This window comes from Lineus longissimus, chromosome 6 (genome assembly GCF_910592395.1).
Source record: "Lineus longissimus chromosome 6, tnLinLong1.2, whole genome shotgun sequence".
Lineage (NCBI taxonomy): Eukaryota > Metazoa > Nemertea > Pilidiophora > Heteronemertea > Lineidae > Lineus > Lineus longissimus.
This window is the reverse complement of record NC_088313.1, coordinates 105,598-131,374: the sequence shown is the minus strand read 5'-3', so window position 1 is coordinate 131,374 and position 25,777 is coordinate 105,598. Positions and strand designations below refer to the sequence as shown.

Sequence of the window (25,777 nt, the reverse complement as noted above, 5' to 3'; positions counted from 1 at the left end):
TGAATATTTGACACATAGCTGTTCTACCAAGCGATTTCTAAAAGTATCTTTTTCAATTAATTTCAGGAGATAATACGCCGGAGGCTTGCATAAAATACATCAAAGATGAATTCTTACGCAAGAGTCCTCAAGGGAAACACATCTATACTCATGTTACCACGGCAACGAACATTGAACTCATGAAAACAATAATTCAAGACGTGTTACACATTATAGTTGAAATCAACCTCCGAAAAGCCAGTCAGCCATACTAGTCAGACCCTGTGGAGATATTTTGTGACGTTACAATCGTTTTATTCAATGAGATTATCGTGAATACCGGCACAGAAGTATTGCTGCGCGAGTGAATACCACTAACGGTTTCTCATCGAACTCGTGAGGTAGACAACTTTGATGACTTTTGTAACCATCGATAACTTTGTTATCATTGTACAAACGGATTTGAGAGAGAGCTGTGCATTTATGGAGTAAACTATTTATGGTATTATTGACGCAGAGCGGGACTGACGGCATGATGAGGTACGAGTGCATACCGCTGCGGTTTCTAGCAAGCCCAACAAGTGGCCATTAAGAGAGTTTTTCTAGCACTCGATGACGTTTGTATTTTTCAATGAGATTATTGTGACGGTATAGCGTGGAAAACATTGCCCGGGAAGCAGTTTTGGTGATTTCTGCAAAAATGGATATAACATTGGTGTCATTGTAAAAATGGATCGTGAATGAGCTGTTCCTTTATGGAATTATCTACTTGTTCAAGGAGATAAGACAGTGGTGACATACAGGATACACAAGGCAATGCGCATATCACAGCCGCTTCTATTGCTGGCCGAACTTTCCCCGGCAGCACTGGACGACATTGGTATTATTCAATGAGATTATCACAGGGAGGGGATTGAGGAAGACATTGTCTGTAGGTCAGGGCTTATAGACAGCTCACATTATCATTTGTAAGGGGGTACATTAAGAACAAAAAGAAATCAGAAGAAGAAGCATTGCTCCAACTACAGTATCCTTTAAAGGATCGTCAATGGTCCCCACCCCCAAACTGCATCCTACCAAGGAAGATTACAATATTTTAAAAGTATTATTTCTGGGACCAGAAGGTCAAGTATGTTGTTCAGTGTTTGATTTCTAAATGTGTTATCACTTTATTAGTCGGGGCCAACACGAAACATCGTGACAGTCTTGAACGTTGATGGCGGCTAGTAGTTTCTTTATTAACGCGACACAAACCCTGATCTCGATATAATCTTTGTCGATCTTGAACAAGACAAGTCATCAAGTTATCAAAACGAACAAGCTTATCAGGATTTACAGGTTTGGAGTACAGCTGGGTGTCAAACTCATTGGTTTGTCAATTGGCTGCAGATGCTAGCACGACCTTCTCAGTTGGTCAATGGCACAATCAAATATAGGTTACACTGTACTCCGTTGGGCTGTGCAGAGGAACCTCCGTTACAGATACCTCTCCAGGAAGGAAAATGATCTTGGTTACAAGTTGGTCATTTTGTTCAAATTTGACCTCTGTAATCAGGACACCCCTCTATAAAGGACAACAATTATCAAACCCAAGGTGCCCTTATATTAATTCAGGGGTTTTACTCAGCTGTCCTTGGAGTAACCGTCAAAGACTTGTAGGCCTCCTGGATTATACTGGGCTGTTATATTTGGTAACTTAAGAGGACTTGTCTTGTTAAAGTTGGTCCTAGTTATGTATTATAGAAAGTTGTTGGGTGTTCTTCAGTTATTCTCTTACTCACCCCAGGAATCACTTCCTCCACACGGCATGGACTTTTATAGGTCTGCGGATTCTGTTTGGACATCGGAGAACTAGAATGGTATATTGCTAAAGGATGCACAATTTTTGTTACTTTGGTCCTCGCAGTGGGTTAACCTGGTGCTTGGAGTTCCGTCTGTGTTATACTTGTCATACCTTATAGTAGTAATACAGTGGAACCTATGTTAGCGGACACCTCTCTATTAAGGACAACCTCTCTATTAAGAACACTAGTTTTGGTCCAAAATTGGTCGTTTCTATTCAATTTGACCTCTCTAATCAGGACATCTTTCCATCAAGGACAGCACTTGTCAGTCCCAAGGGTGTCCTTAACAGAGAGGTTCTACTGTACATATCATCATTACAAACGTGGTTAACAGTCTACTACAAGTGTCTAATGTGAATTGGTTCAGTATCTCCCAACCTACCTTGCAATAAAACTATATCGATTGTTATTTTCTCATATTTTCAATGTGCTTTATGTATCATGGTGTACCTGAAATAGACTTGTACCAAATACTTCTTCGTTATGTGTTTTCAGTGGACACGATGAACAGCTTTGAATGATAAATGGACATTATTCCTGTCCACTTGTGCATAGACCAGCAACGTAATCAGATATACATGATTTTCTCGACTCCAGGAGGAATGCACACAGAACTCTTGAGATCTTTGCACTTTCCCAATTGCAATATTGCTTGATCTAATTTCTTTGAAATTTCATGGATAAATAACAAAGAAATAAAACGCCCACGAAAACTATGGCGGCTTCTTGTCTCCAGACAATGAACAAAGTGAAAGAGACAAAATCTTTCAGCTAGCTAGTTTATTAATTCATAAAAATATATACAAAGTTGTTTGCACATCCAACACATTTAACTGACTGCAAATTACAAAATGTTCATGTACACATTGCGAGGTGGCATTCTTCAATCAGTGCAAACTATTTTATACCACTGAAGTGCTGAGCATGTACAGGTATATACAGGTTGTCTCGGTACAGTTTGAGAGCTTAGGGTCATCCTCTATTTCTCAGTTATTGCGGCTCTCTTGGGACCACCAAGTCTTTTCTTTTTGGCAGGAGGGGGTGATGTCTCTGGTTGAGGGTTGTTATTCTCGTCACCAGACACATCGTCCTGTAAAATAGAATTAGAGATCTGTGACTAGACATATTGTCAGATATAAAACTGCATAAGTCACATTTGAGTATTTTTCAAACTGCCTAACTCATCTTGACCCGTTATGTATTAAAACCTTCCAGTGAGACACCAATTCCATGTTCATTGTCATGTTTTTAAACGTTATTCTTAGTTAGCTGCAAAATAAATTTGAAATCGATAGGAAATGAATAAGTTTTTTCCATTTTTCTCAAAAGTAGAAAATATGACTTGGTCAATTATTTGATGAGGATGACGATATTCAAGTTGAGATTCAAACTTTTCCATAGGGGAAAGTTTGTAGTAACAGCAAGAATATCAAATAAGACCACACATATGGGTACTGACAGAAGGGTTTAGGACCTCAGTAGGAGTTGTACCTAGGTACTTCCTGGTAAGAGTGATAAGATTTGATAAGACAGCACCCACCTCCTGTTCCTCCTCACTCTCTGAAGTAGCCTGGTCCTGCAATGCCTCCTGAAGGGTGTTCGTGTTGATTCTGAAGTCACGTGATGTGCTATGCTTCATGTGTTCCATCAAGTTGATCTGCAAAGAAGGTTTACATAGATGTCACGGAGATTTAAAGGCAGTTTGTAAAATATTTGAAATTTGTAATTGATTTTGAAAGTTTCAAATTGTGTGAAAATACAACACAATCATGACAATTGAAGGGGCAGGGCCACAGCACCAGCCACTGCTGCTGTCATCAAAATGAAAAGTGGGGGACAACAGTTGAAATTCAAGTCATACCTTTGATTTCTTTGAGAGCTGGATCAAGAACTTCTCATACTGTTCTATGGAGAAGACAAGGTTGGGGATGGAGCGGGCCTCTTTGATGAGACGCGACTGAAAATAAACAGATGATACCAACTTGAAAGACCTCCCAGTGAAGTTCTGTACCACAAGTTATGCCAATCTGTTCATGCTAATACGAGCGTGCAGGTATTTCTTAAATCATCACACATGGATGACCAATATGGACAATGTCACAACCAGGATGAAATCACAACCAAGACAAGTCACAAAGAGGTGACATCTAAGTCTAGGTGGACTGACTTGACATTATCAAGTAGTAGCAAGGTCAGGTTAGAGGGGAGAAAACTTGGAAAGTGAGTCATGGTATTCAAGTAGAAGCATGAGACTGCAGTTTCAAGAAGACAAAGAATCTGTAGATTGAAGCAGAGAGTCAACGCTCGTACCTTCCCAGCTTGTCCAACATCTGCATTCTTCCTCTTCTCCCCCTTCTTCCCTTTCTTCTCCATCTGTTGCTGGTAGAGCTCTTGTGCCGAAGCCTGGATGTAAGTGACAAAGGCATAGGCACACTGTGTCAAGTGGGTGCCAGACAGCTTGACTAACTTCTCAAATCTTGCAGAGAAATGGCCAAGACTCTTTGAATACATGAACTGGTACTGAAAAAGTTTGTGGAAATTAATGTATTATTGATTTGTGTCCCATTTTTTGACAAAAATCATTATTTGAAATGCCATGATGAAAATGATTACTTTGTTCAACTACAGAGTATCATACATGTACAATCATTAAAGGAAAGACATTAAGAGTGCAATATTTTCAACAGAAAGTTTGTACAGCAAACATGAGATAAATTTTTTAGTCATTCAGACATGTAAGGGACAACTTCACCATTACCCCCAAACTACTGCCGTTCTCCTGTCATAGGAAGAATCAACATCAAGTAAAAAGGTCAGTACACCAAAGACTTTTCACCAAAACTATTACAAGTACTATTCCTTATCAATACTTACATATTTACATAGATTTGTAGAGACAGTGTAGAAGTGCGTGAGGGACTTCAGCATGGACTCTGAGCAGTTGCCAGTTGGCATGGCACACTGGACCAGTTCATGGAAAGCTGTGATTAAAGTACCAAGCCTCGTACAGACACTTTTCTCTTGTCCTTCTCTCTGTGTTGGGACCTCATCGGCTGAGTTAACAGAAGGAAAACAGGTCTTCAATTGAGGGATACCGAGTTGCTTGTCTCACCCAACACAGCAAGAGTGGAGCTTTATAATACTGCCAAGGTTTTGGGTCAAATCTCATCTCTGCCAAAGGACTGTTAGGCATGTGAGACATCCAATACCAAAAGAGAGGTATCAATTTCTATCCTAAAACAACTCAGACTTGATAAATGTTACGCATAATCAACAGAGAATGTGCTGTTGACTCATTTTATGCCAACGAAAGAGGTTATGGTTGTCTCAACTTCAATGAGATGTTCTTTTCATGGCCAGGTATTTTCACATTTTCTATTAATGTGAAAAAACACAAAAATAAAGGCACATTAACATTTCTGGGTTCACAGTATTTCACAACTCTGACATCTCATCTGAGCAGACTGCGCCATCTGACAGCTGAGCAGACTGTGCCCTACTTATAGAGGTCACTGTTTACCTGCTGGTGTACTGTTGATCATAAGCTTCCCCCTCATCTTGCTAATCGCCCAATCAGTGTCCTCGAGGTCTCGTTCGATCTGCGACAACACCAGGAGTAACACGGTCGGCGCCGAAGTTCGATGTGTGATGATGGCAAACTTGCTGTCGTCTTCCACTTCGACATTCTGAAAACGAATTGAAGGAACATGTCAAATGAATAATTAGCAGACATTCTTGGACCTGGGCCAGGGCAAGCATGAAATGAATTGTGAAGAGCTTCTGATGACTGCTCCCTGGCCTTATCACAGAGTCACAAGACCAACCAATCCCAACTCAAAGAGTTCTCCACAGGGTTTTCTATAGGAAGGATCAGTTTTGCCAGTGTGCCACACTGAAGACAACCTTCTATAAAACTAGCTTACCTGGTCGACATCGCCAAGTTGACAGTGTATGTCGAGAGAGATGTCTCTTACCAAACTCATGGCGCTCCTCATCTGTGTGGTCATGGTCAGGAGCTGGCTGATCAGCAATTTACAGATGTTGACATCGTCTGTGTCAAAGAAGAATGAAGCAGGTCATTCAGAAGTATTTTTATATTGTTTGGGTGTCGTCTGCTCCTGGGCTTTCCAACTTCTCCCCAACTCTGTCTGTCGCTGAAGATCTCTGATGTACAGATAATGCCACAGAAAGTGGGCAACAAAACTAACTCAATGTTGGGATAGATGGTAGGCAATATCTAGAACTGATAACTCAATGTTGGGATAGATGGTAGGCAATATCTTGAACTGATAAGAGAGATTTTGAGGCTGAACTGGATTTGCTATATTCATTTACCATGTGCTTGATGGTTAAAATGTCATTGGAAAGTGAAATACCCAAACATTTTGAAAAACTTGCACCAAACTTTGGGGTCAACAGCCTGGCACCCTGGGTCAGCTTGGTGCCCCAACACACTGCTTATACATGTAGTAGTAGGAAGCCATGCAGCCTTGCTTTCAACACTGTTTAGGAAGACCCTGTAGTGTGAACTTACCTATCTGATGTTCCATACAGATCTTACCAAGCCAGTTATGTATTTGAGCATACTGTGTTCCAGTGGCTTGGAGATGTTTGCTGAGCATGCTGATGATGCCCAGCAGGCTTAGGCCTTCCTTTGTGTTCTTGTCATCATCATCACCAGTCACGGTTGTGATCACCAATCTCTGGAAAGAAAGTAGATAACCTTTTGACCAGGGGGCTTCATATAAGATAGATATCATAGTATAAGAGTACTCTGAAGAGAATGCCCAGGAATATTTGCTGTTTCCAGTAGGGACTGTTATAAGGAGATGATCACACAGCAAAGAATCAAACCAGCAAGTGATGAGAATTGCAACTGTGAACTATGAACCCACCTGGAACAATTTGATGTATTTATGGAAGAGATCATCGGACAAGTCTTCTGTATCCCCGTCACCAGCATGGAGACCTGCAAATAGACAATTTGAGTCAAGCGTCAGTTTCGTGGTTCATAGTACTGTTACTACCAAGCGGGGCCTAAATGAGTACAACATGAGAACTGGAGATGGAGAGTGACTTACCGAGTGACTTTAAGAACTCCTCTATCCTCTGTATGTAGTAACTACAGGCGGTCTTGAAAGCGAGAGTCAAACCTTCCAGAAACACTGACCCCAACTTCTTCTTTTGTTTGTTTTCTTCACCTCCAGAACAAATCGTGGAATACTGGTTGAGGAAGACCCTAAAAACAGAAGAGACAAAATTCCCTTTGATTTATTCAGTAGCACACATCTAGATGTGACAAACAGAATAAGTGATCTAATCAGAAGAGCAAGCGTCATGTCCCACCTAACTTCACAACTGCCCTATTTTGCAGGGCGATTAACACCCTCTTTTGCCCTTACCTGAGCTATTGTAACGCTGAGACTTACTTGGCTAACTGTGACGTATACTTGAATATTTTCTCCTTGTCGTGTCCTTCCGCTCCTTGGCAGTGACCTTGACTGCTGAGCTGTTGGAGCTTCTGGTTGGCGACCGTCAGCAGATACTTCACAAACTCTGTATTCTCACGCAGCAGCTTGGAATTACTTGGATGAATTGTTTCAGAGAAATCGCTGCAAAAAGACAACATGAAGTTCTTATCAAAAATAAAGTGGTCAAATGCTTTTCAAAACACTGTCACTGTCCAATGGCACACTCACTTACTTAAAAACCTCTCCCAGGGTGTCAGTGACACTTCTCAGAGAGAGCAAACTCTGCGGCACCTTGGAACTGGCCGACGATCGCCCCTTTTTCCCTGCAGCATCGCCAGCTTTCTCCCGTAAAACATCACACAGCTTCTTGTAGTTTTTGAACAGGCCAATCACGTCCTCGTACGCACCAGAACTAGAGAAGAAAAGAATGGACACCTTTATTTTCAACTGCTTTAAAGGGGGACTATGGACAGGAGCTAAGGGCTCAACTTTGAGGGTCATGGTGTAGAGACAACTACATGTACTGGCGAATTCGTGCAGCACAATCAGGCTGACCAGGCTCCTGCCAACACTTGTGAAATCAAGCAGAGTCTCCACTATCAATTACAATATCCCAGGGTTTCCCACGAGAGGACATATCTTACCTCATTTTTCCAGTCATCAGATTATATTCCATCAGGGCCTCATAAATCCCTAGTACAAGAATTGCAAAGATGTTATTCTTTAATCCCACACCTGTTCCACGGCTGAAATCAGCTGATTTATCCTGAAAAGGCAGAAATCAGAAAATACTTTCAGGTTATTGATGGTGTTGGGTGATAAGCCTCCTAACACAGGGAAGACAACAGTGGAATACCTTCTTTCACTTAGCAGTATTTAAGTGTAGGAGAAACCTTTAATTTCAGAGTGGCTGTCTGGATTGACAAGCCTTTTTACTCACGAGCTCAAAGTCTTCCATCTCGGACTTGATCATTCAGAGTGGCTGTCTGGATTGACAAGCCTTTTTACTCACGAGCTCAAAGTCTTCCATCTCGGACTTGATCATTCAGAGTGGCTGTCTGGATTGACAAGCCTTTTTACTCACGAGCTCAAAGTCTTCCATCTCGGACTTGATCATTCAGAGTGGCTGTCTGGATTGACAAGCCTTTTTACTCACGAGCTCAAAGTCTTCCATCTCGGACTTGATCATTCAGAGTGGCTGTCTGGATTGACAAGCCTTTTTACTCACGAGCTCAAAGTCTTCCATCTCGGACTTGATCATTCAGAGTGGCTGTCTGGATTGACAAGCCTTTTTACTCACGAGTTCAAAGTCTTCCATCTCGGACTTGATCATTCAGAGTGGCTGTCTGGATTGACAAGCCTTTTTACTCACGAGCTCAAAGTCTTCCATCTCGGACTTGATCATTCAGAGTGGCTGTCTGGATTGACAAGCCTTTTTACTCACGAGCTCAAAGTCTTCCATCTCGGACTTGATCATTCAGAGTGGCTGTCTGGATTGACAAGCCTTTTTACTCACGAGCTCAAAGTCTTCCATCTCGGACTTGATCATTCAGAGTGGCTGTCTGGATTGACAAGCCTTTTTACTCACGAGTTCAAAGTCTTCCATCTCGGACTTGATCATTCAGAGTGGCTGTCTGGATTGACAAGCCTTTTTACTCACGAGCTCAAAGTCTTCCATCTCGGACTTGATCATTCTGCGGGTAAGTGACTCGAGGACTTCTTGGTAGGACCCCAGATCTTCCTCCTCTAGGCTCTCCTGGGACCGGCGCAGACACAGTTGGATACCATTCACAAGCATGCCCTACAAAAGGGGAAGATACCTCATTAAAGGAGCGTACGGTTTCTATCACAAGTAAATCATGCTGCCCCATCATCCAGCACATGAAACTCTCAGATTAGCCAACTTACCAATGGTTCGGCAATGTAGATTTGATCTCCTTGGGCCACTATGCATGGATCGAGCTTCAGCGGTGGTTGGACGTCCTCACCTTTCTCATAGAACTTCATCAGCTGTGCATGTAACATATCCAGGATGGGCAGGCTGAGCTGGGAATTCCTGTACAACACCTCATAGAGCCCCTATAATAGAGAGGAAGAGCTAGTTTATAGCCTCTTGATTCTCCTTGTGCCAATTCCCACCAGAATAACAGGAAGATTTTGAGTTTTGTCTGACAGCCATTCCAGACCTTGTTAAGTTTCTCGTCACCTACCTCGTATAACATGAGACGTATATCAGCTTGTTGTGAGAGGCACCGCCTGAGGTTGGTCAGGATCTCCAGGCAGAAACCTTCATTGGTGGCCGCGTTGTACGCACCATGGACTTCTATCTATAAAACAAATCATTTTTGATTATTGTGAACAGAAATACTTCGATACACTCATATCAAAAATTCAATATTCATGCCACGGCTCAATGGTTTAAAAATAGTCTTTCATCAGATGTAATCAAGTATAGATTAATATTGTGACTGAAAATTTGACTTCATTGAAAAAATGACAGTGATTTTTTTGCCCGAATCAAATGCTGACGTTTTTCATAAGGCAATATTTCAGCACAGATATTTTGGTCAGCTGTGATTTATATTGGAGTCTCACAGTTTAATTGTATTTTAAAGATTTTAAATGCAAGCCAGTGACTCTTCAAATGCCAATGAATCCTTGCAAATTTTGAAATGCCTCACGTCTCAAGTGCATAGACTAAATCACATCAAATCTTGAAAAGGACTTTTAGATTCCAATATGTCGGCCCGACAAGTGAAATTTTCAAACTCAAAACCCTATGTCAAATCATCATAATCAGTTGTTAGAAATTTCTAAAGGAGTCACCAGCCATCCAAAAAGCCTCAAATCATCACAAAAACTTTCATTGATTTTAATGTGAAATTTAAAAAAAAAAGGCAATTCAACATTTTCAATGGGACACTTTATAAATAGACAACCAATTTGCATACCATTCGATCACTTGGAGAAATATGGGACATCCTATCCAGAACTAAAATCCAAAGGACAAACAACTCTGCGTGCTTTAACATGAAACTGTTTTTTGTTTGTTACATATAAAAACCCAAGGAGGATGTCGACGGTTTAGCATAGCAGCAAGCCTCACGTGTACATGTTATGGAGTCGTTATAAATCAAGTGTGAGCTATTATCTGGGCTTGGATACCACAACCAGGCACGGCAGACAGAAATGAATACTTTGCCTATTCTACCTGGCAAGCCAGTGATCTCACAAGAGTCACAACAGAGGACAGATATTTCTGCAATTCACGTGGAAAATTCTGAATGATGGAACGAACTCACTGATAGGATAATATCCACACAGGTCCACGTTATGCTTCCTAATTCTCCAGCAACTCTGTAAACACTGGCAAATGCAGACAACTGTCTGTCAATCAAGTACATTGGATTCAGGCTTATCAAGTGGATTCCGTGTTGTGTTCACTTGTACCCAAGGGAATTGAGCCGGGTACTATTCAAACTTTTATCAGTGAAATCAATTTTCTTTAAACACATCCCAATTTCAAGTTCCACCAACTTTGAAAGATTCCATGTGGAGGATTATTTCAGTTCGGTCAGGACAAGTGCCCTCAACTGGGTCAAGTGAAGCAGTTTGTGCGTTTGTCACAGGTGGCCTACATTTTGGTAACTGATCTGCGAACTGAGGAAGTTGCAAATTTCATGATATAGGAGACTATTTCAGTCAATACTAAAAAATAACAATATGGCAGAACTTTTTGAGGAACTGTGGGCTGCTGCTGTTGAGAGAGAGGACGAATCAGAGGTCACAAGGTTAGTTAAGAAAATTGACGTCAACTACAGGGACAGTAGAAGGAGAACTGTCCTCCACTATGCTGCACACTTCAACAGGATAAAAATGATTAAACATTTAGTAGGTTTAGGGGCAGACATTAATGCACAAGACCGCTCACATCACACTCCATTACACCATGCCCTGTCCAGCTACACAACAGAATTCATGATGCAGACCACCATGAGGGATGATTTTCCATCACTTTCCGATGACTGCAGGACGAGACTTCTTATAAACAATGAAACTGTATCCCTGGCAATAAGGGAAAAGGTTGAGAAAGAAAAGATAGAGCTTGTCGACTGCTTGTTAGACTTAGGTGCAGACGTGAATGCTAAATGTAACTTTAACGTGAAATCAATACATGAGGCAATTAGAGTAAGGAGTGTCCTGGCAGTGAAAGTACTGGCAAAGCTGGGCTTATACAGAAAACAAACTTTTGGAAACGAGGGATTATTAATCACTGGTCAAACAGCTCTGTTCTTAGCAATGGAGCAGGGGCAAAAAGAAGTGATGAAACATTTAGTTCATTCTGGAGCTGACGTCAATGCTTGCTATAGTACAGGTCCACCACTTCATACTGCTATACAATCTGGGAACACTGACATAGTGCTGACTCTACTAGAAAATGGGGCTGATAAACTGGGTCGGACATTCCGTAACATTTCACCAGTTAGCCATGCTGTAATAACCAAGTTCAGCGATTTGGGTATTTTTACTAGCTTAGCACAGCTGGAAGCTAATTTCAACAAAGTCTTTACCGTATTTCATGCTGTCCATGAAGCTGTTGTATTAGACCGACCCGACATCCTGAACTGCCTGGTCGAACATGGTGTCAATGTGAAATACAATAGGCTTATGAATCAGTCACCAATTGTGAAGGCTCTCATTGATAATGAGACAAGCATTCTTATACACCTGGTGCAGTGTGGGGCCAACGTGAATGCCCAGTATGATGATAGAACAAGTACAATGATAATGGCAGCGAGGAATGGCAATAGACAAATGGTAAAGGCACTAGTCGAACATGGCTGCAACATTACTGAAGAAATCATCACAGTGGGTGTGACAGCTTTAACCGACTATCTAAGAAATGTTTACCCATACTTACCACGGCATGATGACCAAAACGAACAGATTGCAGTAGAGAGAGCATTGCTGCCACAACTGTTACTGCTGATTTCACTTGGGGCTGATATCAATGCTACATACAGTAGATTCTGTATAATACACGATATGGTGGTTCAAGGTGATGTACATATGGTGGAGGCATTAGTCAACTTGGGAGCAAGTCTGAATACCACAGCAAGAAGAGGAGATAATATTCTCTGTGACTTCATCATGCTGAATTCACTCAAATCAAGGCAATTTGATGAACCTATGATCAAGATATTGATCGCATTAGGAGCCGATGTAAATTCCGAATCAGAATTGGTAAGACCACTTCTTCTAGCTGTAGAGCGTAGGGACACAGTGATGGTTGAGACCCTATGTCGTCTTGGTGCGGATACAAGTTCAGTAATGATCAAAGGGCCAGGGGAGCCATTGAAATTGGCGTGTACTCTGGACACAACAGACATTCTGAAACATTTGATCAAAAACGGTGCAGAACCAAATGCAGAACAAATTGTTGGCATTGAAGCTTTACTGGTTGCACTACAACTGAGGGATGAAAAGATGGTTGAGTGTTTGCTTAAGTGCGGGGCAAATCCATGGCTTGGAACAGATTATCAGAGACTGAATGCTGTTGGCTCGGCAATACATACAAACAGCAGTGAAGCACTGTTGTCTCTGATTGAGGCAGATTTCACTATCCCACCTGGAATAGAGTACGGTGTTATACAACACCTTTTCGATGAGGAGGCAAGACAAATTGCTGACAGGTTAGGGGTCATCATCCCAACAGAACCGTTCCTATCATATACACTGCTAACAGAAGCCATGAGTCTGAATGTTTGTTCAGATATATTTCAAATGCTGCTCACGATTGGCGCGAACAGAGTATGTGGGAATACACAGAATTTCACCCATGTGACTGCCCACACCTTTTCCAATCTCCATGCAGCTTGCCAGCGCGGAGACCTTGATATAGTCCGCTTGTTGATTATTGACGGGAGTGATGTCAATGAACTTGATTCTTCTGGTAACGTGCCATTCGAAATGTTGCCATTCTCGTCATCCGTTGACTACCACACCCTGCAGGAGACTAGAACTGCCAAGAAGGTGATCACATCAGTTGGTGACGATTTCAAACCCATCTTGCCCTACCAAAGTATGGAAGCCTTGGTCATCACCCCTGGTCTTGGAAACGTAAGGAACATACAATTGGCTCATACAAAAAGTACGGAAATTGATGAACAAGTTCATTCGGCAATGATGCAGATAGGAGAAAAACGCAATTTATTTTCAAAGATCATTGACTGTGGAAGTGCAGGAGAGGGAGCAAAGGTTGGTTTACCAGATGAAATGGACTTCCTGATTGAGATAGACAAACTCACAAGCACAGAGCAACTCAAAATCAAAGATGCGGGCCATGACTATGTGTACTACTCTGACGAAACTCAGCGAAGACTAAGGGAAGGAAGCAAAGATTTTCACCTTGAATTCTTCAGTAAATTTCACTTTCCTCCTCACACGAGATACAGCTTTGAAAGAAGCTCCTTGACCCTTCGCCAGCCCGCTAGTGAGCTTATCAAAGACTCCAACAGGAAGGCTACTTCACCCATTGAAATGACATGGCAGGACCACTTTCAAGAAAAATCACATGTCACAATTTCGGTGGATGCTGTGGCAAGTCTTCATGTCAAGGGCAGCTGGCCAGAACGTGGAATCCATCAAACGTGGCTCCTGAATCATGAAAAACTGCAACAACATGGCTACTACCTAGTTCCCAAACCACCCCATGCAAGCGGGGAATTGGCAAAGCAGTACAATCAAGGCCAGCTTCAGTCTCTGTGGAAAATATCCTTTCCACACCTTGAAACTTTGCACATGCAGCATCTAGAAAGTCGAGTGAAGGATGTCTATGTTCTGGCGAAATGTCTGAGGAACCCAGACGTGTGTCGCATTATGATCACCGACAAGGGATCATGGCCAAAGAATGTTAGTAAGTACATTACTAGCTACATGCTCAAGATGATCTTCTTCAAGAATGTAGAAGACTTCCTGGGATCCAACCAGAGTCTTGGTGAGATGGTGTGCCAAGTGTTTGACGAGGTTGAGGAGGGTTTGTCTAAGCGATTCATCCCGTTGTACTTCATGCCAGAGGTGAGTGCGTTGGCCGGACACAAGCTGGACCTTCCAAAGTGCACAATGGTTGCCAGGTTCATGAAGAGGTTTGTACATGCGCTGTACTTGCGTGATTGTCAACATGACCAGGATGCAGCAGGAGATGTGGATGAAATCATCATATATGAGCGTGAACCAGCATCCGTGTACAGATACATTGACATCAGTCAGCCAGGGGAGATGCCGGAGGTGAAACTCTGGGATGGAGAATAATCACCTCGCCTACAACTCACCCTCTCAGAAATCATGCGGGACTTGGATACACAAGTTGATTGAGCTTTTGGGTACTGACTGATTTGGCACAAACTGATGTTAAAGCTGCAAACTTTGCCAAGGGTGCAGTCAGTTTTACTCTCAAATTCGACCGCAGTAAACAGAGTAGAGACCAAAGGCTTGTCCAGAATAATTTGTTTTTGGAATTGTAGATCAGTCTTAGTGTGAAGGGGTTTTATAAATACTTACCTGACTGGAAGACAATGACTGGCTGGTCACTTGACTGCAGGGCAGACCTCCAAGAACCTTGAAATGCTTCAGGAGAAGCAGGTACCCGGTGACAGCAATTTTACGAGATTCTAATTGCCTGTGAAAGTGAACAAAAGAATAGAGTCAAGTGAAGAAACACTTATTGTTCCATCGAATATTTGAAAAAGTCTTCAGCTCATCTATTTGAATTTGAATATCTATCTGTGTTGCTTTGATAGTTTCATGCAAGTGCAAGTAATTAGGAAAGTGATTAGTCTTATCCTGTAGATACAATGTAACTCCAAAAGCCTGTGGAATAAGAGAATAACTTTCTAACTTACAATCATGTGACCTACCTGGAGAAGAGAGACTTCCTCAAGAGAATAATGAGTGAGTCTTTTAGTCCCATACTGATCTTCATGAGGGGCTGGAGGGCATGTAACAGACCCTCAGCAGTAGCGACGGGCAGGAATGCAAGATTATTAAGGGTCTCACGAATCCTTGGCAGAGACTCCAAAAAGATCAACGGAGCTTGTAGCACCATCGCAGAGAGCAGCTCTGAAATTGACAACAGAACGGAAGTAAATTACACTTCTGACAAACATTTGGCACTTGATGTTCAGGTCAGAGTGAAAATAATCACTCGTTTATTCTCAGTTAAATTGTACATGTAGGCAGAGTGCATGTAGGCCTTTCAGTTAGTAGTAGCCTGATGACACGGTTGGGTTTTGAAAATTTGCAAACAAAACTGTTATTTATACTAGTATTCTAGACCTAGAGGAATGTGTGATAGATTACTTGTACCTGTAACATCAACAGAATTCCTAACACTAGCTGCATTTGAACTTATAGAACACTAACAATATAAACACTAACAAAATTTGTACAGCTAAATTATGACTAGCATGATACTGTTATAGTTCTAGTTGCATACCTATCAACATGTTCTGGTTTGTGCTCCTACAATATCACTTTCACAGCCTACTAGTATTTCTTGAGAACATTCAGATCAATGAGCAATACTTTAGGCCTATACACAACCCGATTAAACAAACATACAAGTTCAAGCAAAGCACTGCTCTGTTGATTGCCGACATGACTAACCATTGTAACATCACCCCACAACTAAAGTCATAACATGTCAACTTGATGCGTAGTTCTATCATACTGACCAAGATAATGTCGAACGGGTGTCGACGGAATGACAACACGGTTGAGAATCTGCTCCAAGATCTCTGGCCGCACCATTTCATGAAGCTGCGGAATAAGAAACAATCAGAGCCAATGTATAGTGATTGTCTCAACCCCTCTATATCTGAACCTCTTGTCAATTTGCACCAAATTTTTAGACCTTTTTCCTGGGTCCACAAAATACTGTATTTTGAATGTAATCTTTAATAATTTACTGTACTTTGAATGTAATATTAAATCATTCACTGTACTTTGAATGTAATATTAAATCATTTACTGTACTTTGAATGTAATCTTTAATCAATTACTGTACCTTGAATATAATCTTTAATCAATTACTTTACCTTGAATGTTTCTTGAAGGACCTTTGCACCCAGGTCGCAGGCATGATTGACAGGTGTCAGTGCATCTGGTGGTGGTTTCTCAACAGTTTTCCCGAAGGCCAACTTCGGACCAAACGCATCCATCAGGAGAAAGCCCAGCTGGACGAGACCTTGTGTGACATGATCCCAGCCAAATGTGCTAAAATAAAATATATAATTTCATAAACTGTCCCAGTCAAATGTACAGAAGATCAAGAATACTTAATTCAAAGTACCAAGAGTTAGTCTAGAGAGGATAATGGCAGGCACGTACCTGTTTTTGACTGTCTCAAGCACGGTTTTTGCCACGTCCATCTTATCTGGGTACATCTCACGAACCCACCACGAATCATTGTATTTCTCCCTTTCCTTGTAACATTTCAAGACAGTGGTCTTTAAGAATTCAAACAACTGAAGAAAAAGGAATCAGTTTGAAATTAAGGCCATTAGGAGTTTCTATAAATGCATAAGCTCTATTCAAATGGTTAGATAGACCCCCCCAATAACCCCTCCCTGACTCTGACCAGACACTGCAACCATACCCCTCCCTGACTCTGACCAGACACTGCAACCATACCCCTCCCTGACTCTGACCAGACACTGCAACCATACCCCTCCCTGACTCTGACCAGACACTGCAACCATACCCCTCCCTGACTCTGACCAGACACTGCAACCATACCCCTCCCTGACTCTGACCAGACACTGCAACCATACCCCTCCCTGACTCTGACCAGACACTGCAACCATACCCCTCCCTGACTCTGACCAGACACTGCAACCATACCCCTCCCTGACTCTGACCAGACACTGCAACCATACCCCTCCCCAAACTTACCCCCTTCAACCAAAACTAACATCACACACAAATTCTGAGCACCCACTAGAGCAAACCTGATAAGGACGAGACAAATTCAAAGTATGATGCTCTTCCCACTTTGGCCAATAATGTGCATGTACAGTAGAACTTATCTGAGGATACCCTCAGGACTGATAAATGCTTTCCATAATAGGGAGGTGTCCTGATAAGAGAGGTCAAAATGAATGAAGACAACCAATTTGAGGCAAGAACAAGTGTAATCAATAGAGAGGGTGTCCTCAATCGAGAGGTGTCCGCTAAGGGAGGTTCCACTGCAAAGGTACACAGGACAAACTGCCCCAGGTTCTGAGGATGGCATAGGGCATTTGAAAAACTTTCCAAAATGGCAGGGGCCACTTTGACTGTGCAAAGGAACCTATAGTCTGCTAGTATTAACATTACCTGCTCATCAAATCTTCCTAGCGACAAAATCAGTGCCAGACTGAATGGGGAAAGAATTTTGTTGACACAGCTTTGCTGACTAGCCTGAAAAAAAACAACATGTCGTGGTCAACAAGCAGTCTAAAGGGGCGAATTGCATTATTTCATAATTACATATATTGAGTATCTAAAGAGCAGGCATCGAAAGCTCTCGTCTTTCCACTCTAATCAGACAGGACTCCCAAGTCACTCAACTATGTATCCTAGGTTTCAGTGGTGTGATTGCTCTCCAATGTTGAGACATAAAAAGACGACAAAAAATGCCACAGGTTGCCCCACGTACCTTGAGACTTTTCAGAAATTCCTTTGTTATCTCCTGATCTTGTTTTGCGGCGAATGTAATGTGGAGGATGATGGTGCCCTCAGTCTGACGGATCTGTTCCATGCTGTTGTCAGTCTCCCAGAGATCCATACTCTCACTGAAAGTGGAATTGATTATTCAAGTTCAGCCCACAGACTTTTATCTTTTTATCCATTTGTTCTGTAACCCTTCATTTTCAAACGTCACAGAATTTGTTAACACTTCATCAGAGGGAAACCGACTGCCACTACTTGGATAGCGATATAAATGGATGCCGGACAACTTACACATTCACTTCCTTGCCTTTGTTCTTCTCCTCTTCAGTGTTAAAGAATGAGATGATGCCATCTAACACAAGCTGCCTGTGACCCTGCACAAAAAACCAATGTGATGAACAGATCACATTTAGAATGTAGCTTATCAGAGCTGTCAAATTGAAGGCAGATGAAATAAAAATCAGACAGTGTATGACAAATGAGGCAAGGTTGAATGGTGCAGAAAATCCCCCATTGGAGCCAGAACACTAGACCTGGTGCAGGATAGGCTCTTAGCTTGACAAGACTGGTCAACCTCAAGGGTGTTCGACCATATTTTCATTTGACAAGCCAGGTACAGGACCAGGTGACAAGAGCAACCTCTAACAGACAACATTGCCGTGTTCAGAACCAACTGTAAACTAGGACCTGATCAACAGCAATCTGGGCAATGTCATGACTTCCGATTGAGTACATGTATGCCACAGAACTGTGGTGAAGAGCCGGGAAATTGACTTCCTTGAAATAAATCTCCGCCGGTTAATCTGAAGAAACAATTTCTGGGTTCGAGACTCAAAATCGGGCACTTGAGTGTGGTAGACAACTGAGTGAACCGCTGTGCTTCTTGGATCCTCAAAAAGCCAATAGTCAGTCAAAAACAAACCAAGACTTACCTTTGTTGATAAGAGCAAGAGCTGGAACACGAGTGGAGGCAACTCTTCAAAATCTAAATCGGGGAACATGCGGATGATCTTCTCGAGCACAAACTTCAGTTCTCCTGGGCTGAGCGAGATATCACGGAAAATGGCAGCAAGGTGAATCACTGACTTGTTGTCCCACCTGACAAATGGGAAGTGAATGAAGGCAAATATGTTGCTACTGTGCTTAAACTAAGCTGATACTAACAGACGATTTGATGTCACCTTTGATCACGTCTCACTGAAGGTTTCTGGCCAAAGTCTGAGAGACAAGGCCAATTATCCCAACTGGTGCCCACATGTAACTGTATTGGGACGTAAAACGCTCCTCCCGCCTTGGAAGAGGAATACTCCCTGGAGAATAACATGTCTAAATGAAGAGCTAACGTAGAAGGAGAACTGACAATTGTGTTGCTCCAATCAGATTAAAGCACAATGATAATGAAGCATGTACAGCCTCTGTTGGTTATGGTCAGAAGAAAGCGACATCTCGACTTACCGAGTTGAACATAAACTGTTCAAGACATGGCCTTTGTATTCACTTCCCTTCAGCTCACTACCTTGGTATGGGACTACTTCAACCAGTTCAAGAGAGGACAGGATCTTGGGGAAAAGCTCAAGATATCTGAAAGAGTAAAGAGGTTGCAGTTATAAACAAATGAGGAATGGACTCATCAGGCATGTCGGGGCATGGTGTTTGGTTGAAGTATTCTGTTAGTCCTGAGCACTGTACAGGTGCAGCTCAGATGTGTAATACACCCAGAGAGTGAAGCTTGAATCACAGATGTGCATGCCAATAGCTAGAGGTAATAATGTGAAAGGCTTTGAGCAATTGAAATAAACTGGATTTAGTGCTATATGTAAAAAGTCTCATTTTTACAAGGTTGAGCAGCAGAAACGAGGTTAGCCCATCAAAATGGCTTTAGCATATCAGGAGAAATGCAGTGTACAATCCCACTCACTTCCCATTGTTTGAGCAGTAGGTCTTGATAGCCTCCACATACACACTGGCCAAGTCTGCAAGGCATCTTGGTGGCAGACTGTCAACCTGCAAAAATGAATGACCTAGATAAATGATTCATTTCCTTCTTCTTCTGCAATCAGATATTACATAACTATCATGTCCAACAGTCGTGTGCCACAATAAAATAGGCTGTTTCAAGTAGGCTATCTCATTGGCACCAATTAGGTAGGTGCCATTCGAATCCACCAGAGGTGCTGCGGTCTTGAATGAACCTTTTCATGGCTCAATAGGAAGTCTGTTTTCATACCAAGAACAAGTTGAACAACATCGATGTCATGTCCAGCATCATGTGACGCGAATGTCAACCTACCTCCAATAACAGATAGCCAACCAAGTTAGCTACTACCTTGGTGTGTATGTCATTGTTCTGTAGAATCTTGATGCAGTACTTGAACACCTGAATCCTTCTTTCTAGTCCCTTCACACTGTCAGCCTTGGACCCTAAATCGGACAACGAATATGGAATACATATTTCTTTATTTCCTCCTCTCTAGAATATTACAAAATCAAAAAAGTTTATATTAAGGCTGTCGGAGTGACCGAGTGGACATATCACCACGGAGGTCACATGATTGATTCTTGCTTGGTCCCAGTACATTCATGGGATTCAGAAGGTGACACTCTTTGACAACATGGGTTTCCTCCAGGTTGCCTAGTTTGTGGCAATACTAGTCAGCAGTTCAATACAATATTGGCTGCAAATCTGTTGTGTATTGGACAGCTATTACTGCAACCAGTAACAAAGTTTCTCATATGATTTGAAATCAAGGAAATTCTTACAAGTTTCCCCAGGACATGTAGGTTGTCACTCACCAAAGAGGATTGCTTTTATCAGAGGAGTGGGGTCACCACGTCCTTTTGATATTCTCCCATCTATCAGTTTCTCAAGCTGAAATGAACAGTGAAAAATGCATTCATGTCATTGATTGGTGCTATGAGATCCAGTCTGAATTGAATGACTTTCTAATTAAGACAAATGTAACTTTTTTTTGAAAGAATTTGCTGTGCCCTTTTGAAGCAAACTGACTTACGGGAGCCATGGTATCAATTAAATTTACAGCAAAAGTTTAACAAAAAGTCACAAGAATTTTTAAAGTATGGTTATTCAAGATGAGGTTTCACATACATGCCAAAACCAGACTAATTTAAGAAGAGCACTTGATTTGGCCAATATTCTCACCTCCATGAAAGGAACAGATGAAAGGACTTGTGTTATCTTTGCCTCATCCTCCTTTTCACAAAGACCGATGAGTTCCTTCTCCATAATGATGACACTGACAGGTCAGCCGCCCCTTACTTAGCGTTGTCTTATAGCCTCAATACGATTAGATAATAGATCAGAACAACTTCAGGTTTTTGCTCGCAGGAGAAAAAAGTACATTTTTCTCCTCCTGCAAAAACGCCAGAAGAGTATGAGTGAGGTTACCAGGACGGGTAGTTGATAAAGTATGGAATTAGTGAAACCTTGGAAACACTGATAAACCTTGGAATATTCAATGTAAACCATGGAATCACTGTGCAAATAGCGCGGGAAATCGGGTGCGTTCCTTCCACGATTTATACCCTCCCAACTGACAGTCTCGTCCCAGCTGACTTTATTGATAGCAATTTGCCAGTTAGTTCAGAAGCCAACATTTTTAATGTGGAGGATGACGTCATCAATTGGCAATGCGCTGTGGTCGTTAAAATATTTTATTTCTCTTCAATGGAAGCAAAAATTAGTTTTTATGATTGTTTTGTATTCCATAGACGATAAAGTATTATGCTCGGTACTAGATGCACGAGATCATAGGACAAACACACACGTGAATAAAAAAAACCGCTTAGAACTGGTGACGTCACAAAGATCTCTGCATCCCTCGATGCGTACTGGAAGATGTAAGAAATCGCTCACGGCGAAGGAAATTTTCATCCGCAAACTTCGGTAATAAACATACATGACTAGGCTTCTTTTATTCATCGTTTGTTATAAAATATCAGTCAATCATAGACAATTAGGCCTAGACATAGTCGTCAACCTTATCCATGCATAATGCATGACAGGCCCCCAATTTTCTCTGTATCACCCTGTATGAACAGACCGATCCGTAGTTCAAATAGGCCCCGCGTGGTGGTGGCGTATTTATAAGAGGAGCGCTATTGGTCCATATTATGGGTGTGTGGTGGGCGTGTCTTCCCATATTTGGGAGATCAGTACTGTACACTGGAGGCGAGGTACAACTGGGTTGTTCTAAAATATAGACTATTGAATCGGATATGCGACAGATTTCTAAATTACCATAAAATTCCGATCTGATCATGTAAGAATAAGCTCCAAATGTTGATTCGTAACCACGTTAGGTTCGAATGGCATTATTTCAGGTAGTTGATAAAGTATGGAATTAGTGAAACCTTGGAAACACTGATAAACCTTGGAATATTCAATGTAAACCATGGAATCACTGTGCAAATAGCGCGGGAAATCGGGTGCGTTCCTTCCACGATTTATACCCTCCCAACTGACAGTCTCGTCCCAGCTGACTTTATTGATAGCAATTTGCCAGTTAGTTCAGAAGCCAACATTTTTAATGTGGAGGATGACGTCATCAATTGGCAATGCGCTGTGGTCGTTAAAATATTTTATTTCTCTTCAATGGAAGCAAAAATTAGTTTTTATGATTGTTTTGTATTCCATAGACGATAAAGTATTATGCTCGGTACTAGATGCACGAGATCATAGGACAAACACACACGTGAATAAAAAAACCCGCTTAGAACTGGTGACGTCACAAAGATCTCTGCATCCCTTGATGCGTACTGGAAGATGTAAGAAATCGCTCACGGCGAAGGAAATTTTCATCCGCAAACTTCGGTAATAAACATACATGACTAGGCTTCTTTTATTCATCGTTTGTTATAAAATATCAGTCAATCATAGACAATCAGGCCTAGACATAGTCGTCAACCTTATCCATGCATAATGCATGACAGGCCCCCAACTTCCCAAGCAACTCGTCTGACCGAAAAGGCCCCGTGTGGTGGTGGCGTATTTATAAGCGGAGCGCTATTGGTCCATATTATGGGTGTGTGGTGGGCGTGTCTTCCCATATTTGGGAGATCAGTACTGTACACTGGAGGCGAGGTACAACTGGGTTGTTTTAAAATATAGACTATTGAATCGGATATGCGACAGATTTCTAAATTACCATAAAATTCCGATCTGATCATGTAAGAATAAGCTCCAAATGTTGATTCGTAACCACGTTAGGTTCGAATGGCATTATTTCATGTTTTTATGCATTTTTAGGACTGATTCCAAGGTTTATCACTGGTTCCAAGGTTTCACTGATTCCAAGCTTTATCAACTACCACCAGGACGTGTTGTCCTTGATGTTAAGTCCTAGCGTGGTGCGCAAACGATGGATCCAAGAAGACTCTCTCGAGATGCTTAGCGATTTCTTCTACAGTGTTACCAAAGACATTGCAACCGATGTCATAGGACATCATTTCAACCTCCCAAATCACCACGGCCTCCAGGACTTCTCAATCTACGTCCTAGAATTCATGCACATCGCTCCAGATGGCACAATCGCCGAGGCCAAAAGACTCTCCAGAGAGTCTTCTTGGATCCATCGTTTGCGCACCATGTCGCCGCTAGGACTTAACATCAAGGACAACACATCCTGGTAACCTCCCTCATACTCATCCAACCTTTATACTATGCAGATTTTGATCATGGGTTGCCCCGTGCCGCCCCCGATGCCGATGGGATGATAAAGATGCAAACTCTCCTTTTCAGTAAAGTGCATGATTTAACAAAGAGTGAATAAGCTGATCAGTTGTGTGTGTTAATCTGTCTGGCAATAAGACTCCACTCTTATTGCAGCCATAGGGACTGTGATCAGACCTGGGTGTCCGAAAATAGTTACGATCAACTGCAATTCATGTTGAACTCCTCAAACACCAAAGTACATCATTCATTTGTCGGACGATCAACGTCATATACAGAAGTCCCATTAACATCTCTGCGACTTGTTACAATATTATATCTTAAATTTCTCATCATTCTACATTAGAAGCAACTTACTTTTTGGTAATTCTTCTAATAAAAAAACATTTATAAGCAAGAAAATACCTAAAATTGAGCTGTCATTTGTAAAAAATTTACAAAAATCGCGCTTGTTGTTGTTGTTACTGTAAGTACATTTTCCATTCTTGCCGTTACTGTAAATCCATTTTCCATTCTCGCCGTGGTGTCGCAGGGACAATGGTCTCATTTAGTTTTTTGTATTCATGCGCGGCCAACCCGTAGTTCTTAAAAATCATTAATTTTCTTGGTCCTCAAAGTATGCTGGTGTTAATTTAGCAGTTGTTTTGGGAAAGACATGTTTTTTGGAGTTTCTAAAACCTAGAGCGCTACTCAATGGGCGGCTAACAAGAAACTACGCGTTTTACTGTTGTTGCCGTCGTATGTGTACATTGAACTTGGGATGTGCGTTGGCCCCGTGTTGAAATGCTGTCCAGTACCAGTAGGTGCGTTTTTCGCTGATTTGTGCAAAATCCAACATATCTCAAAAGTTCAATGGTTGACCATCGATTTTTTACTTATTTTTTTGTAGCATAAGCAACTGTCTTTCATGGGAGAATGGTCACTGTAAGAATTATTCAGGAAGAAATGTATGATATTGGGGGTTTTCCGTGATTGTCCGGCCCAATTGGCGAATATTGCCATTTGGGATGGTGAACAGAGCTAGGAGCAAATGCGACGCTTATGATTTATCTAAAGAAATAAAATGCCCGATTTTACATTCTGCAGAATCAGGGGGATCGGGCGTTTCAAGTGATATACGACACAGATGGGTTGTCCTCATGAAATCACATTGGAAACGCATTTTAAAACCTTCAGTGCCGAACCACGTAGATCTATCTAGTGGTCCAAACCCCCCCTCATTGAGCTGGTTATCGGAGTCTCATGGACTTCATGGAAGAACTACGCCATCCCCATCTTTAGGGCCAGGTAGGAACTGAAAAGACCAAAGTCTCATTAGGGATTTTTTTGTATTCATGCGCGACCAAGCCCTAACCGTAGTTCCGAAAATCATTGATTTCTCGGTCCTCACAGTACGTTAGTGTTGATTCAGCAGTTGTTTTGGCAAAGACATGTTTTTCTGGAGTTTCTGAAACCTAGAGCGCTACTCAATAGGCGACTAACAAGAAACTACGCATTTATACTGTTGTTGCCGACGTATGTGTACACTGAACTTGGGATGTGCGTTGGCCCCGTGTTGAAATGCCGTCCAGTGCCAGTTCGTGCGTTTTTCGCTGATTTGTGCCAAATTCAACATATCTCAAAAGTTCAATGGTTGACCCTCGTTTTTTTTTTGGTTTTTGTGTAGCGTAACCATCACTGTAAGTATTATTCAGGAAGAAATGTATAATATTGGGGGTTTTCCGTGATTGTCCGGCCCAATTGGCAATATTGCCAGCACTTCACGCCAAAAATTCTGGTCATTTTCAAACATTTTTGTGAAAAAGGGGACCGGCGAGGTGCACTCAAATCGCCAAAGATATATTCTGTGCGAGATGGACCCCGGGGATTATATGTCTGCTCACAACTGTAAAAGAGTTTCTTGTGTCGACCAACAGAGTGGTTGGAGCGTCTTATTGACCATGTCCCAATATGACTGGGGCTGAAGTCAAGAGCGTCCGTCTGGAAGAAGCCCTTGCATTGTGTGGACAATGGCAAAATTGAAGACAAAGATTTGGTGGACATGCCACCATAAATCATCATGTCCAGTACATATGCAGTTAAAG

General features: G+C 41.9%; 2 protein-coding genes across 6 annotated transcripts in view; one reads left to right on the top strand and one right to left on the bottom strand.

Annotated features, from left to right (window-relative positions):
• The window catches only part of LOC135488904 (G protein alpha i subunit-like), a 54,782-nt gene extending 51,631 nt beyond the window's left edge, over window positions 1-3,151 (top strand). For all 3 annotated transcript variants that reach the window (XM_064773833.1, XM_064773832.1, XM_064773831.1), the window contains one exon: window positions 67-3,151. In XM_064773833.1, the coding sequence (XP_064629903.1) occupies window positions 67-254 (188 nt within the window). In that variant the 3' untranslated portion in view covers window positions 255-3,151. The remainder of the gene's footprint in view (window positions 1-66) is intronic.
• LOC135488903 (Fanconi anemia group I protein-like) lies at window positions 2,775-24,148 on the bottom strand. Of its 3 annotated transcripts, none has more exons than XM_064773829.1 (31): window positions 24,099-24,148; window positions 21,165-21,299; window positions 20,798-20,873; window positions 20,295-20,425; window positions 19,923-20,008; window positions 19,460-19,585; window positions 18,937-19,102; window positions 18,296-18,378; window positions 17,991-18,126; window positions 17,669-17,752; window positions 16,682-16,818; window positions 16,390-16,567; window positions 16,027-16,111; window positions 15,211-15,412; window positions 14,855-14,972; window positions 9,505-9,621; window positions 9,203-9,373; window positions 8,955-9,095; window positions 7,939-8,060; window positions 7,527-7,706; window positions 7,253-7,435; window positions 6,905-7,062; window positions 6,719-6,792; window positions 6,358-6,526; window positions 5,747-5,874; window positions 5,344-5,509; window positions 4,698-4,876; window positions 4,134-4,343; window positions 3,685-3,780; window positions 3,364-3,480; window positions 2,775-2,913 (listed from the first exon to the last, which is right to left on the bottom strand). In XM_064773829.1, exons 2-31 carry the CDS (start codon window positions 21,246-21,248, stop codon window positions 2,803-2,805), a joined length of 4,014 nt encoding a protein of 1,337 aa, XP_064629899.1. In that variant the 5' UTR covers window positions 21,249-21,299; window positions 24,099-24,148; the 3' UTR covers window positions 2,775-2,802. The 3 variants fall into 3 exon arrangements, with proteins under 3 accessions (XP_064629899.1, XP_064629898.1, XP_064629900.1); XM_064773828.1 differs by having other exon boundaries at window positions 21,165-21,375; window positions 24,051-24,130; XM_064773830.1 differs by lacking the exon at window positions 24,099-24,148 and adding an exon at window positions 23,871-23,896.
• Between the last annotated feature and the right edge of the window lie 1,629 nt (window positions 24,149-25,777).